This window comes from Scyliorhinus torazame, chromosome 1 (genome assembly GCF_047496885.1).
Source record: "Scyliorhinus torazame isolate Kashiwa2021f chromosome 1, sScyTor2.1, whole genome shotgun sequence".
In the NCBI taxonomy this organism is placed as follows: domain Eukaryota; kingdom Metazoa; phylum Chordata; class Chondrichthyes; order Carcharhiniformes; family Scyliorhinidae; genus Scyliorhinus; species Scyliorhinus torazame.
Genome location: NC_092707.1, coordinates 379852321 through 379867368, shown reverse-complemented (window position 1 = coordinate 379867368; position 15048 = coordinate 379852321). Strand labels below are relative to the sequence as shown.

Genomic DNA, 15048 nt, shown 5'->3' with positions numbered 1-15048 from the left:
AGATTCCTAATTATGCAGAGAACTCTCCCACTGTAAGATATGTCCAGAGGGATCCAGGTATGTGAACAAGAGACTGACAACACCTGTAAAATCTAAGTTAAAGATATAGCTGATAATCTTCAGAACACTTAAGGATGGGTGAACTGAAATGATATTTGAACAAATACAGGATATCAACAATGTCAAGACACAAAATACACTTGCCTTAATCTCTGTTGGGATTACAAACTTTTAAGGGGAATTTATGACAACCAAACTATTTAAGTCATTCCAAAATATTCTGACTGTTTGAATCACTTCAGAAACATCACAGTGCATCAGTGGACAGCATAGTTTAGCAATCCAGTTCCATTTCTTCACTGATTTGGTGGCAGTAGTGTTCTGTGACTTATTCAGCGAGCCTACTTGAGATAGATTTGATTCCAGAAACCCCTGGCAATCTGCCTAGTCTTTTCTTTCCCCAACCAAGATTTTGTTAATAAGAAGCCTTTCTAATACTCCAGATTAAAATAGTGTTGATGATCAACCACTCCATTCACTTGCAGGCTCACCTCCCCTGATGCTCATGTACCCTGACAACCTTTAGAATAAACACCGAATAATTACAGTCTTATGCTTGATTTATACCAGTGAAAAGATACAAATTGACAGTAGGCAAAATGCAGCCGAGAAGTCAATAGGTTGGTACTAAAACAATAATGAACTCACTGTAATACATTAGAGCTTGTGGTTAATTGGCAAGTCATATTAAAATAACTGACATTCCTTTTGCTTGCCGACCTAAGACAGCCCCACAAACTAGGTCTGTACTTCATCAATAGTTTTTCTTGCGCCTTTGCAAGTAAAACACACTATGCAATCAGCTTTAGAACAAAATGTGTCTCAGACATCTGAGGAAGTCTCGAGTCCGCCAGAAGGAAATGGACAAGAAGCACCCAAAACAATCTGTCCAATTTCTGTGAACCGTGCCAAATTGGTACCTCCAGTTGTATGGTTGAAATTTGAATTTCGTTTGTACCTACCTACATCCTACCACTATATGGAAGAATAGCAACAACGTGCCGGTCACCTCAAAACACATATTCTTTCGTTTGTCTGTCCCCAGGTTAGTGGATACTCAAAATGCAATAAAATTTGATTCTCGCAGTGTTTCATAACTCCAGAGTCCAATATGCATTTATGTGAACCAAAGCAAGTTATATTTATTAAAAATGTATTTAAGACTCATCATAAAAACGTTCAATGAATTCAGTAATTAACAGTACTGTTAACGTACCAGTAATCAATCGTAGCTGTATAGAATGTCCATTCATCTTTTATTGAAGTTACAGGAGTTTGTAGAAATTTAATATGAGCAATGAATATGGCCAAACATCGTTTTGGAGGGAAAAGATGGAGGGGGAGATGAAAGGGGCTATCAACCTAGGATCTGTATTTTTAAATAAGCGAAGTATCTATAAGGGTGACAATATATTCCTGGTTACAACTGTCCTCTAATGGGCAAAACTGAAAAATTAACATTCGGTAAACATTCTAATGTATTTCCCTTATATCAGTGATTTATCAGTTTGTCATCAGTGTATACATGAACAATTTTTTTCAAACATACCATGTAGTGGTTATGTCACAATTGAAAAATAAAAGCACAAAAAAGTTTACACTCTTTTACAGGTAAATAAAAGATCATATTGATTTAAACGGTTTTACCTTTAAGGGCATAGCATAGTTCAATTTTATTACCTATTACATAATTAGCTTCTTACATACAAATATTGACAAAGTTTGGCTTGTGCTTCAAAGCCTCGAGTCTTTCAAGTCCGCGCAATGCAGATCATAATTTGACATCACCAGGGGAGAGGTCTCTGCTGCTGCTGCTGGGCTTTTCTTCGCCCTGCGATGCAGGTTCTGTTTCACCAGTTGCAGATTCGTCATTTTTCTCCACTGCCTCATCACACTCTGGCTCAAGGCCCTCGGGGCAGGGAAGCTTCATCAGCTCTTCACGTAGCTGTGCAGTATGACGCTGAAAGATAATCAGACAGCACTTAGCAGTGAAAGGAAGTATGTGATAGATGTTCAGTTGGTAATATTCTTTCTGAACCATTCTCTCAAAAAAGCGAACTAAATAATTAATGGAATTTCTGAAATCAGGATGTTGAATCCCAAATTTCTTTCTCTATCAGTCTGGCCTCAATAAAAGTCGAGATGGATTTGCAAGTAAAAAGAAGTTATTTTATTCAGCTTGCAAGCTACCTAGTCCACAGTGATACAGACAACATGTTGCTGTCTGCAGCCCCGGGAACTAAGTGAAGGTCCCAGACAAAGAGATCAGTACTCATACATTCAAATGGCATCAAGTTTCACATACTCGACACCCATAGGTCATCCTATGTCCCTCCTGACTTGTTTGATCTATTCTGATTGGCTCACTTCCAATCCCTTTCTCCGGCCCCTATCAATGCAGCATCACTCTCATAGACACACCTCTTCCTGCTTTTTCCATGCGGTCTCAAATCCCTTTGTCTCTACCTGCCAGAATCAAAGTGGCTTATTTCTACATTACATTAACTAATATCTCTAAAGTAACTATTTTATATCACATTCGTCAAGGACGGTTCAAGTGAAAAATGCCATCCATTCTCCTTCCCATTTTGTTTGAAAGCAACAAAAGGCTATTTAATTTAGATAGGTATTGATCACAATCAGGACTACAGGAACGACATGGAATATTATGGGAAAAAAAATCAGAGAAGTCTCCTGTTGCTAAATCAGCTCATTAAGTTAAAAAATCTTTAATTCCTTAAAAATCAATCAATCGGACTTCCGGTGGCGACTATAAAGGAGTAAGCCGCACATTTGGTGACTCCCGCTCTGGTCAGACTTTTGGACCTTTCCCCCCGATTTTCTACCAGACTTGAATTGTAAAACTGATGACAGAGGCAATTGTGTACTGAATTCCCACATCGGTGCATGGAGAGCAGGACTAGAAGTGCTCATAAAGGCAGAAACAGAAAGACAGAGAAGGCTTGGGCTGAAGCTGCAGCAGGAGACAGCATGGCGGAGGACCGGACCTCTGATCTGTCAACCCAGCGGTCAACGGAGCAACTGATGCAAGTTATTCAGGAAGGCTTTGCTAAGCAGAAACGGGACTGCTTGGACCCGATAAAAAGTCAATTGAGCGACTGGAGCTTAGATTGGAAGCCCAAGATCGGGCGATCCAGAAGGTGGAAAAACACTGGCTGAGCAGGAGGAACATCAAACTGGGGCGAAGTTGGAGGTGGGGATGCTGAGAGACCAGCAGAAAAGGCTCCTGGAGAAGGTGGAGGACCTAGAGAATAGGTCCCGCCAGCAGAACTTTAGAATCGTTGGGCTCCCGGAGGGGTCCGAATGAGCGGACGCTGGGGCATACATCGCAGACATGTGTGTGAAGCTGCTGGGGGATGGGGCATTCTCCCAGCCCTTGGAGGTGGACAGGGCTCACAGAGCACTCGCGAGGAAGCCGCGAATGGGAGACCCACCCCCTCCGCCGAGGGCAATGGTGGTGAGATTCCACAGGTACTTGGATAAGGAGCGCATTCTACAATGGGCCAAGCAGACACGGAGCTGTAAGTGGGACAACAGTATCCTGTGGGTTTACCAAGACCGGAGTGTGGAGGTGGCCAGGGGAAGAGCAGGCTTCAACCAGATTAGGTCGATCCTTTTTAAGAAAAAGACGAAGTTCGGACTGTTGTATCCGGCCCGTCTCTGGGTTACGCATGAGGAACAGCACTTGTATTTCGAGTCGCCTGAGGACGCGCTGGACTTTGCAAAAAGGAAAGGACTGGTGGTGGACTGAGAACTTTTGAACTTTGCTGCAACGTTCTTGTTTTTTTTTTCTGTTCTTTTTTAAAAAATAAAGTTTCTCATTTTTTGTTTTGTGGAAGCTGTTTGTAATGCCTTTTGCGTTGATTTGGGACCAGAGGTAAAGCTGAGTCAGTTAAGGTTTACATTTGCACTGTTGGGGGATGGAGGTGTGCTTGTTTAGATCTTGGTGTTCTTCTGTCAGGCCAATTGTGTTGGGATTGTTTCATGTTGGAGTATGTTTGTATGAGCGGGGGGAGGGTGGAGAGGGAACAATAGGTGGGAGACTATCCGGCGCCAGGGATGGGGCCACCAAGCTAGCTGGGTGGGCTAGCTCACAGAAGCGCAGTGGGGGGTGTGCATAGGTTTGGTTTATTAAAGGGGTTGGGTTACAGAGGGTTGTTACTGGGGGGGAGGGGGGGGGGGGAGGAGGGGGGTAAATGTTCTGCTGACGAGGGAGGGATTTGGGCTAAGGGACAGAGAGGAGAGGAGGTTGGGGGCGGAGGCTGCCTGGGGGCAGACCGGTGGAGACATGGAGCATGGGCTGGAGGCGGGCCCAAAAAAGAGGATGGCTGATCGGCGAAGGGGGGAGGGCCCTTCTACCAGCTGATCATCTGGAATGTTCGAGGGTTAAATGGGCCAGTCAAGAGGGCATGTGTGTGTTCACGCATCTTCGGGGACTGAAGGCGGACGTGGTAATGTTGCAGGAGACGCACCTTAGAGTACCTGACCAGATTAGATTGAGGAAAGGCTGGGTCAGTAAGGTTTTTCACTCGACTCAAAGACTAGAGGGGTTGTGATCCTGATCAATAAGCGGGTGGTGTTTGAAGCGGGTAGAATAGTCTCGGATGTGGGAGGTTGGTACATTATGGTCAGTGGGAAACTGGAGGGGGTGCAGGCGGTATGAGTAAATGTGTATGCGCCAAATTGGGATGATGTGGAGTTTATAAAGAGGATGCTGGGGAAGATACCGGACCTGGACTCGCACAGGTTGGTCGTGGGAGGGGACTTCAACACAGTTATTGACCCTGGCTTGGACCGGTCAAGCTCGAAAACAGGCAGGGTGCCAGCAATGGCAAAGGAACTAAAAGGGTTCATGGAGCAGATGGGGGTGATGGATCCATGGAGATTTGGGCAGCCGATGTCTCTGTCTACTCACACGAGCATAAAGTGTACTTGCTGATTGATTTCTTTATTTTGAGCAGGGCCTTACTGGCAGGGGTGGTGGACACGGGGTACTCGGCGATCACAATCTCAGACCATGCTCCCACACTGGGTTGACCGGCAGGTTAGTAAACACAATAACCAGCGCCCGCACTGGAGGTTAGATGTGGGACTTTTGGCTAACGAAGGGGTGTGCGAGTGGCTGAGGAAATGTATTCAGAACTACCTGCAGGTCAACGACACGTGGTAATTTCAGCAGCGGTAGTCTGGGAAGCACTGATGGCGGTGGTCAGAGGGGAGCTGATCTCGATACGGGCCCATAGGGAGAAGGTGGACAGGATCGATAGGAGGTATGCGGAGACCCCAGAGGCAGGGCTTTTAAGGGAACGGTGGAGGCTACAGGCGGAGTTCGGCTTATTAACCACAGGGAGGGCGGTGGAGCAGCTGAGAAAGGCGAGGGGGGTGATCTATGAGCATGGAGGGAAGGCCAGCAGAATGCTTGCACAGCAGCTTAGAAAGAGGGAGGCAACCAGGGAGATAGGGAAAGTAAATGACGGAGGTGGGAAACTGGTTGGAGATTCAGCAGGGGTGAATAAGGCGTTTAGGGATTTCTACAGTAGGCTGTACAGGTCAGAACCTCCTACGGGGCTGGAGGGGATGAGACACTTCTTGGAGAGGCTGAATTTCCCAAAGGTGGACGGGGAGCTGGTAGAAGGGCTGGGGGCCCCGATTGGGTTGGAAGAGATTGTGAAGGGTCTGAAGGCCATGCAGGCGGGTAAAGCCCCGGGGCCGGATGGGTACCCAGTGGAATATTTTATATACTTTTATAAAACGTTCTCTGGGATATTGGGGCCGGTGTTGATGAGGATGTTCAATGAGGCAAGGGAAAGAGGGGTGCTGCCCCCGACGATGTCACAGGCCACAATTTTGCTGATTCTGAAGCGGGACGAGAACCCAGAGCTGTGTGGGTCCTACAGACCGATATCCCTGTTGAATGTGGATGCCAAATTGCTGGCCAACATTTTGTCCTCCAGGATTGAGGATTGTGTTCCGGACGTTATTGGGGAGGACCAGACGGGGTTTGTTAACGGCAGGCAGTTGGTGGCCAATGTAAGAAGGCTGTTAAACGTGATCATGATGCCCCCGGAAGGTAGGGAGGTGGAGGTAGTGATCGCAATGGATGCAGAAAAGGTTTTTGATCGGGTAGAATGGGATTATCTGTGGGAGATACTGGGACGGTTCAGATTTGGGCGAGGCTTTATTGACTGGGTCAGGTTGCTGTATCAGACTCCTGTGGCAAGCGTATGGATGAATAGGACAACATTGGACTACTTTAGACTGCAACGGGGGACGAGACAGGGATGCCCCCTCTCCCCACTGTTGTTCGCGCTAGCTATAGAGCCGTTGGCAATTGCTCTGAAGGCCTCAAGGGGCTGGTCCCCGGGGGGGGGGAGCACAGAGTCTCGTTCTATGCAAACAACCTGCTTCTGTATGTACCGGACCCAATAGAGGGAATGGAAGAAAACATGAGGAGTCTAGGGGAATTTGGCCGGTTTTCGGGGTACAAGCTAAATATGGGGAAAAGTGAGATGTTTGCGGTCCAGGCGAGGGGACAGGAGAAGCGATTGGGGGAGCTGCCGTTTAGATTAGTAGGGGGAAGCTTTAGATACCTCGGCAATCAAGTGGCGCGGGAATGGGACCGGCTAGTAGACCAAATGAAGGACAATTTTCGGAGGTGGGACGCGCTTCCGTTGTCACTAGCTGGGAGGGTGCAGACGGTGAAGATGATGGTCCTCCCGAGATTCCCTGTTTGTATTTCAGTGTCTCCCCATCTTTATTCCGCGGTCCTTTTTTAAACGGGTCAACAAAGTGATCACTGGCTTCGTTTGGGCGGGCAAGACCCCGCGAGTAAGGAAGGTAATGCTTGAGCAGAGTCGGGGAGAGGACGGGCTGGCGCTGCCGAAGTTTAGTAACTATTAATGGGCCGTGAATATAGCCATGATCAGGAAGTGGGTGGTGGGCAGGGGTCGGCGTGGGAGCGTATGGAGGCGGCTTCATGCAAGGGCACCAGTCTGGGGGCGGTGGTAACTGCGCCTCTGCCGTTCCCGCCGGCACGGTTCTCCACCGTGTCGTGGTGGTAGCGGCCCTGAGAGTCTAGGGGCAATGGAGGAGATATCTGGGAGCAGAGGGAGCATCGATCTGGTCCCCAATCTGTAATAATCACCGGTTTGCCCCGGGAAGTATGGATGGGGGGTTCCGGATATGGCAGGGAGCAAGGATTGTGAGGATGTGGGGGGGGGGGAGGACATGTTTATGGAGGGGAGCTTTCCGAGTATGAGGGCGCTGGAGGAGAAGTTTGGGTTGGCGAGGGGAAACAAATTCAGGTATCTGCAGGTGCGGGACTTCCTACGTAAACAGGTGTCAACCTTCCCGCTCCTACCGCTAAGGGGGATTCAGGACACGGTAGTTTCCAGAGTGTAGATAGGAGAAGGGAGCATCTCGGACATTTACAAGGAACTGATGGGGTCAGAGGAGACGGAGACCGAGGAGCTGAAGCGCACGTGGGAGCTGGGAGGAGAGATAGAGGATGGTCTATGGGCGGACGCGTTGAGTCAAGTCAACGCGTCCGCAACATGTGCCAGGCTCAGCCTAATACAATTCAAGGTTGTTCATCGGGATTACATGACAGTGGCCCGGATGAGCAGATTCTTTGGGGTGGAAGACAGGTGTGCAAAATATGCAGGAGGACCAACGAACCATGTCCACATGTTCTGGGCATGTCTGAAGCTTAGGGGATTTTGGCAGGGGTTTGCAGATGTCATGTCCACGGTGTTAAAAACAAGGGTGGCACCGAGTCCAGAGTTGGCAATTTTCAGGGTGTCGGAAGACCCGGGAATCCAGAGGAGAAAGAGGCAGACATTCTGGCCTTTGCTTCCCTGGTAGCCCGGAGACAGATACTATTGGCTTAGAGGGACTCAAAGCCCACAAAGCTGGAGACCTGGCTATCGGACATGGCTAGCTTTCTCTGTTTGGAGAAAATCAAGTTCGCCTTGAGAGGGTCACTGTTAGGGTTTGCCCGGAGATGACAACCGTTCGTCGACTTCTTCGCAGAAAATTAATCGTCAGAGTACAGTGAGAGCCTTTTTCCTCGGATGGTGATGGCTAGCACGAGGGGTCATAGCTTTAAATTGAGGGGAGATAGATATAGGACAGATGTCAGAGGTAGGTTCTTTACTCAGAGAGTAGTAGGGGCGTGGAATGCCCTGCCTGCAACAGTAGTGGACTCGCCAACATTAAGGGCATTTAAATGGTCATTGGATAAACATGGATGGTAATGGAATAGTGTAGATGGGCTTTAGATTGGTTTCACAGGTCGGCGCAACATTGAGGGCCGAAGGGCCTGTACTGCGCTGTAATGTTCTATTGTTCTAGCGTAGGGGGTTAATAAAGGTGGGACCTGTAAGGAAGGGAGACGGCTTTTGCACTGTTTATAGTTTCATGTACATTGTTTATTTTGTTGCTGTTGCAGTCCCAAAAAATACCTCAATAAAATGTTTATAAAAATAAAAAAAATCAAGCAATCAATCCCCTCTTCCCTTCCAATTTCATGCTGGCAATCCTCCTCTTCCCCAATCTATCAATTCATGCTGGTACTTCTTTTCCCCACCACCAGCCCTCTCACTCCCAGTCTGTTATAAAGTTGGAGCATAGACATCACAATTAATCCCCAGTGTTGTACACTGGAGTAGTGAATTCTACCCTTTGGCAGAAGTAGTTTCTCCTCATCTTGGTTTTAAATTTGCTACCCCTTATCCTGAGACTATGACCTCTCGTTCTAAAATGCCCCGTAAGAGGAAGCATCCGCTCCACATCTACTTTAACCAAAACTTTTATCATCTTAAATACATCAATTTGATCTCCCCCTCATTCTTCTAAACTTTATAGAGTGCATAGGCCTAAACTGTTCCATCTCTCTTCGTACGTCAAACCCCTCATCTCTCCAGCCAACAGAAGATCTGGGTCAATGATAATTCCTTGTAACCACATTATTTTACAACATTATTCTGCCATGATGCCTTACAGGACTGTCTCACTACAGCTTTCACTGCATTTATACTCTTAGTACCATTTGAAATCCTGCAGTGTCCTATAAAAGTAGGCAAATTATCAATCATAAGCAACAAAACTCAGCTCAGGATAATGGCAATACAAATCTTGACCGTTGCTCACAGGAAAAATAACCATGTGGAATATTCCGGATTCATAAAATAACGTTTACATTTTTTTTGTTCCTGCCAATATATTCACATTTAAGATGTATCTAATCTCAGCGAAGCCACTGATAATCCTATTAACAAAGCACATCAATAAATGTGTGTACCAGAAGAATTCCAAACTTTTGGGGTTATTACATAAATATTTTTTTTTTTTTTTTTTTTAAAATGTTTATTCAAATTTTCTAACAGAATTTTTAACAAATCCCCCCCCCCAATAACAAAAAGAAACACAAACACAAGTCAAAAATTATACAAAACTTGTACATTGGGTTTCCCCCATATACAGTAACCGCCCCATATGACATTCAAATGTACCTATAGGGAAGCCCCCCCCCCCCCCCCACCCACCCGAAATCCCCCCCCAAAAGAGACCCCCCCCCCTCCCCCTAACCCTTGGGTTGCTGCTGCTGCTGACCTCCTCCTAACGCTCCGCGAGATAGTCTAGGAACGGTTGCCACCTCCTGAAGAACCCCAGCAGACCCTCGTAAGGCAAACTTTGGGGGTTGTTTAGCACAGGGCTAAATCGCTGGCTTTGAAAGCAGACCAAGGCAGGCCAGCAGCACGGTTCAATTCACGTAACAGTCTCCCCGAACATGCGCCGGAATGTGGCGACTAGGGGCTTTTCACAGTAACTTCATTTGAAGCCTATTTGTGACAATAAGTGATTTTCATTCATTCATTTTCATTTCATTTATCCTCTCCAGCTTAATGAACCCTGCCATGTCATTTATCCAGGCTTCCACACTGGGGGGCTTTGCGTCCTTCCATAATAGCAAGATCCTCCGCCGGGCTACCAGGGACGCAAAGGCCAGGATACCGGCCTCTTTCGCCTCCTGCACTCCCGGCTCGTCCGTTACCCCAAATAGTGCCAACCCCCAACTCGGCTTGACCTGGACTTTCACCACCTTGGACATAGTCCTCGCGAAACCCCTCCAAAACCCATCCAGTGCCGGGCACGACCAGAACATGTGGACGTGATTCGCCGGGCTTCCCGAGCACCTCCCACATCTGTCCTCCACCCCAAAGAACCTACTCAACCTCGCCCCTGTCATATGCGCTCTGTGAATAACCTTGAATTGTATTAGGCTGAGCCTGGCGCAAGAGGAGGAAGAATTAACCCTACTCAGGGCATCAGCCCACAGACCCTCATCTATCTCCTCCCCAAGTTCCTCCTCCCACTTGCCCTTTAACTCCTCTACCGAGGCCTCGTCCTCTTCTTTCAGCTCCTGGTAGATCGCCGAAACCCTGCCTTCTCCAACCCATACACCCGAAATCACCCTGTCCTGAATCCCCTGTGCCGGGAGCAGCGGGAATTCCCTCACCTGCCGCCTCACAAATGCCCTCACTTGCATATACCTGAAAGCATTTCCCGGGGGTAACCCAAACTTCTCCTCCAGCGCCCCATGGCTCGCAAACGTCCCATCTATAAACAGGTCCCCCATTCTTCTAATCCCTGCCCGATGCCAGCTCCGAAACCCCCCATCCATCCTTCCCGGGACGAACTGTTGGTTCTCCCGAATCGGGGACCAAACCGAGGCTCCCACCTCGCCCCGGTGTTGTCTCCACTGCCCCCAGATCTTCAACGTCGCCGCCATCACCGGACTCGTGATGTACCTTGTCGGCGAGAGCTGCAGCGGTGCCGTCGCCAGCGCCCTCAGGCTCGTGCTCACACAGGACGCCATCTCCAACCTCTTCCACGCCGCCCCCTCTCCCTCCATTACCCACTTACGGATCATCGCCACATTGGCAGCCCAATAATAGCCACACAAATTCGGCAGCGCCAGCCCTCCCTGTCCCTACTACGCTCCAGAAACACCCTCTTTACCCTCGGGGTCTTATTTGCCCACCCGAAACCCATGATGCTCCTACCTACCCATTTGAAAAAGGCCTTGGGAATCATAATGGGAAGGCACTGGAACACAAAGAGAAACCTCGGGAGGACAATCATTTTAACCAACTGCACCCTGCCCGCTAGCGAGAGTGGCAGCACATCCCATCTTTTGAAATCCTCCTCCATCTGCTCCACCAACCACGTCAAATTGAGCTTGTGCAGGGCCCCCCAACTCCCAGCCACTTGGATCCCTAAGTACCAAAAGCTCCTTTCCGCCCTCTTCAACGGTAGGCCGTCTATCCCCTTTCCCTGGTCCCCTGGATGCACCACAAAGAGCTCACTTTTACCTACATTGAGCTTATACCCAGAGAAGTCCCCAAACTCCCTTAGGATCTGCATGACCTCCGCCATCCCCTCCACTCGATCTGCCACATACAGCAACAGGTCGTCTGCATACAGCGACACCCGATGTTCCTCTCCCCCTCGGACCAGTCCCCTCCATTTCCTGGACTCCCTTAGTGCCATGGCCAGAGGCTCAATTGCCAATGCAAACAGCAAGGAGGACAGGGGGCACCCCTGCCTCGTCCCTCGGTACAGCCAAAAGTACTCCGACCTCCGCCGATTCGTAGCCACACTCGCCACCGGGGCTCACATAAATATTTATTGTAGCAAAAAAATGTTTTTGTTGTAAGTCACCACTGACCTATATACCGGATCCAATACAAATAGTTATATGTTGTTGAGGTTTACCTATTTTTTGTAAATGCTAATTGTATCGCTAGTTCTTCCAACAAATTAATTCAGTAATTCTCTGTTGGGTGCAACTTCTATATCAAATACCCATGAGGCATTCATGCCAATCTTCCTTTTGACTAGAAGCACAGCCTTTAAAAGCTGCTTTACAGCCAATGAAACATTTATTCAAAATAAAACAGGATAAGAATGATCATCAGCATGGTATCTTGCAGCAACCTAGACACAGAAACTCTCGTGTCCAAAATGGTCACTATTTGGACATTAAATTAATTCTACCGACATAACAGTGTGTTTGATATTAAATGAGTCCTAATTACTGCAAACATACTGGTTGGATTTTACCCTAATGATTCAGAAGGCTATTTTCACTTCATCATCACTGGCAAGGCCAGTTGCCCTTCCCAAATTGCCCTCGAGAAGGTAGTGGTAAGCTGCCCTCTTGAATCACTGCAGTCCATCAGGCTGAAGTACATGCACAGTTCTATTTGGAATAGAGTTCCAGGTTTTTGACGTGGCCACAGCACAGATTGGTGATATAGTTTCAAGTCAAGCCGGTGTGGGGCTTGGAGGGGAACTTGTGGCCAAAGGTGTTCCTATGCTTCTGCTGCCTGTGTCCTTCTAGATGGCAGAGGTTGAGGGTTCGGAAGGTGTTGTTGGAGGAGGCTTGACAAGAAAGACAGCACTGTAGGTGTAACCAGATCACATGAACCGCAATTGTTCAAGGCAGCAAATAACCGCCATCTTCTCAAGTGTAATTAAGGGTGGGCAATAAATGTTGACCTGGCCAAAGACTTTCACATACCAAGAACAATTTTGCAGTAAACTGTAAGGAAAGGTTTTGCTAAATCTGTATGTAGATGTAACTAGTTTAGGCAGCCCTACCTTCAAAGCAGCTGCATGATGAGACATGGTCCTGCCAACCCGCTTGTCGCTGCTATACTGTTGAATATCGGCAATCCACTCTTCACACTGGGCCATAACTTCAGCTCTCTTCAAGTAAAAATGTTTGTGTATGACCTGGAACAAAGAGATTCAGAGCAAAGGTAAAACATCACACACTTGGGAGAAACTTTACACGGCGACCAATAGTACAACCAGAGGGATCCCATCGAGAGACAAATAAGGCACATCCTCAAGTAGATTCATCATGAACAGCAGAGATGTGAGAATTTCCTATTGATCTAAACCACTGTCTTCTTGTTGGAATAGTTATTTCCCATTTACTTGCAGTAGGTGTTTGCATTAGAAGCTCCACTATTGTATTATATTATTGATAAGCTTCATATTCGAGTGCATTCATAGCAGTCAGTTTCCCCCATTTTACCCCAATATTAGGTGGTTAAAGAAAAGGAGATTTGTCAAATGATTATTGGCTTGCTCTTCTCCCAGCTATTTCTCAGCTTTCTTTTTACGCTTTTCTTTGATCGAGCATTTTCTCATAATGAAAGCTATCAACAAGAAAATAAGGTGCATTGCACATCACATGCTGCTAACAAGCTGGCTTGGCAAGGGAACCTCATTTGTAAAATAAAATCATCACAAACCACAAAAACACTCAGAAAATTACACTGAAGTTTGATTCACGTCATCACAACCATGTATGTGCTGTTTAACATGCAGGGTCTGTTTTCCAGACTTGGTTCACATCCAATTCTTTGCATTGCCCACTGGGAAGCGCCCACTATTTTTATTGTTTTTGAATGTTGCCTCAGGTTCTTCTAAACCACTTCCCACTTCGGCTAGAACCCCCCCCCCCCCCCCCCCCCCCTTATATCTGGATTTTGCCTATTTGCAGCAATGACATTGCCATGCATTGGCTTTGAGGACTCCAAGGAAGTGCAGGCTATAGGATCGGATCCCCCAGTTGCAGATGTATGAATGAAGGCCATGACTGACAATTTTGGTGGAGGGCGGGGTCAAGGATTCCCAGGCCAGACTTGTTTTCACAGAATCTGTCCAGAGACTTTTGCCTGTTCCTCTGATTAAACTGCACATCTTTGACTGCTCTGTAGTCCAGTATTACTGTGAATATTACTATTATTCAAATCTCCACCTTCTGTTGGTTTAACTCAGAACCAGCAAAGAGCACAAAGTAACCATTAAATGTTTGACATATTCAGCACTGCTAAACCACTGTCTCATTAGTAAACTGGATTTTATATATATTACTTGGTAATATAAATTGATATTGGGTATCAGAAAAATGGTTCATGCTTGAATGTTTATCCAGTGCTAAAAACTGAATCTTAAGAACATTTAAATCCTCCACCATAGCTAGTTCATAATAGCCAATGTATTTGAACTAACTACCCTATCAATTCACATTTGCACCTACAAAGCTTAGATTCCATAAACGGTCATGGAATAATCAAAATAATCCCCATATTAGCTGTTCATTACTGTAATTTTTAAAAAAAATTCAGAGTACCCAATTATTTTTTCCAATTAAGGGGCAATTTAGCGTGGCCAATCCACCTATCCTGCACATCTTTGGGTTGTGGGGGTGAAACCCACGCAGATACAGGGAGAATGTGCAACCTTCACACGGACAGTGACCCAGGGCCGGGATTCGAACCCGGGGCCTCAGCGCCGTAGGCAGCAATGCTAACCACTGTGCCACCGTGCTGCCCCGTTCATTACTGTAATAAAGGACAATTTTATAAATAGATTTACTCAGGGCTCAATGCTGGCATGTTCAGAAGGCTCAGGCAAACCACTGAAATTGATGCGTAGGCGCTTATAAATGTTGGCTCACAGCATGAATCTGTCTACTTGCCCCAAACACCAGCTCCACATAATCTAGCTTTCGTCAAAAGGCACAGAGGGAGGGAAGGTGAGGCACACACCCAGACTCCCCTGTCCACAGGAAAGGCAATTAAGATGCAAGTCAGCAACACATGCTCTTCAATCTATTCCAGCAACTAGCTCGACGGTCAGACCGGGAGCTGCCCGAGAGATGTTAAAATAAATAATTGTAGACAGATTTAATGGAATTTAAAACGCCCAGGCAAATTCAATTTGAGTAATGTCCCCAGTTTTCATTTTGAATGGCGACCCAAATAAAATCACTTTATATTTGCACGTTATTTTTTACACCAAGCCCCTCAATAACACAGGTCACAATGAAGTGCTTCATTCTAGTTATTTTTACTGTACATTAGTACACATCGAATTGTATTCTAA

At 46.9% G+C, this 15048-nt stretch overlaps 1 protein-coding gene across 5 annotated transcripts in view; it reads right to left on the bottom strand.

Moving 5' to 3' along the window:
* Positions 1-1176: 1176 nt before the first annotated feature.
* birc6 (baculoviral IAP repeat containing 6) overlaps positions 1177-15048 on the bottom strand; it is a 371663-nt gene continuing 357791 nt past the window's right edge. For all 5 annotated transcript variants that reach the window (XM_072512201.1, XM_072512210.1, XM_072512218.1 and 2 more), the window contains 2 exons: positions 12748-12882; positions 1177-2020 (listed from right to left, as the gene is read on the bottom strand). In XM_072512201.1, coding sequence (XP_072368302.1) covers positions 1832-2020; positions 12748-12882 — 324 coding nt within the window. In that variant the 3' untranslated portion in view covers positions 1177-1831. The remainder of the gene's footprint in view (positions 2021-12747; positions 12883-15048) is intronic.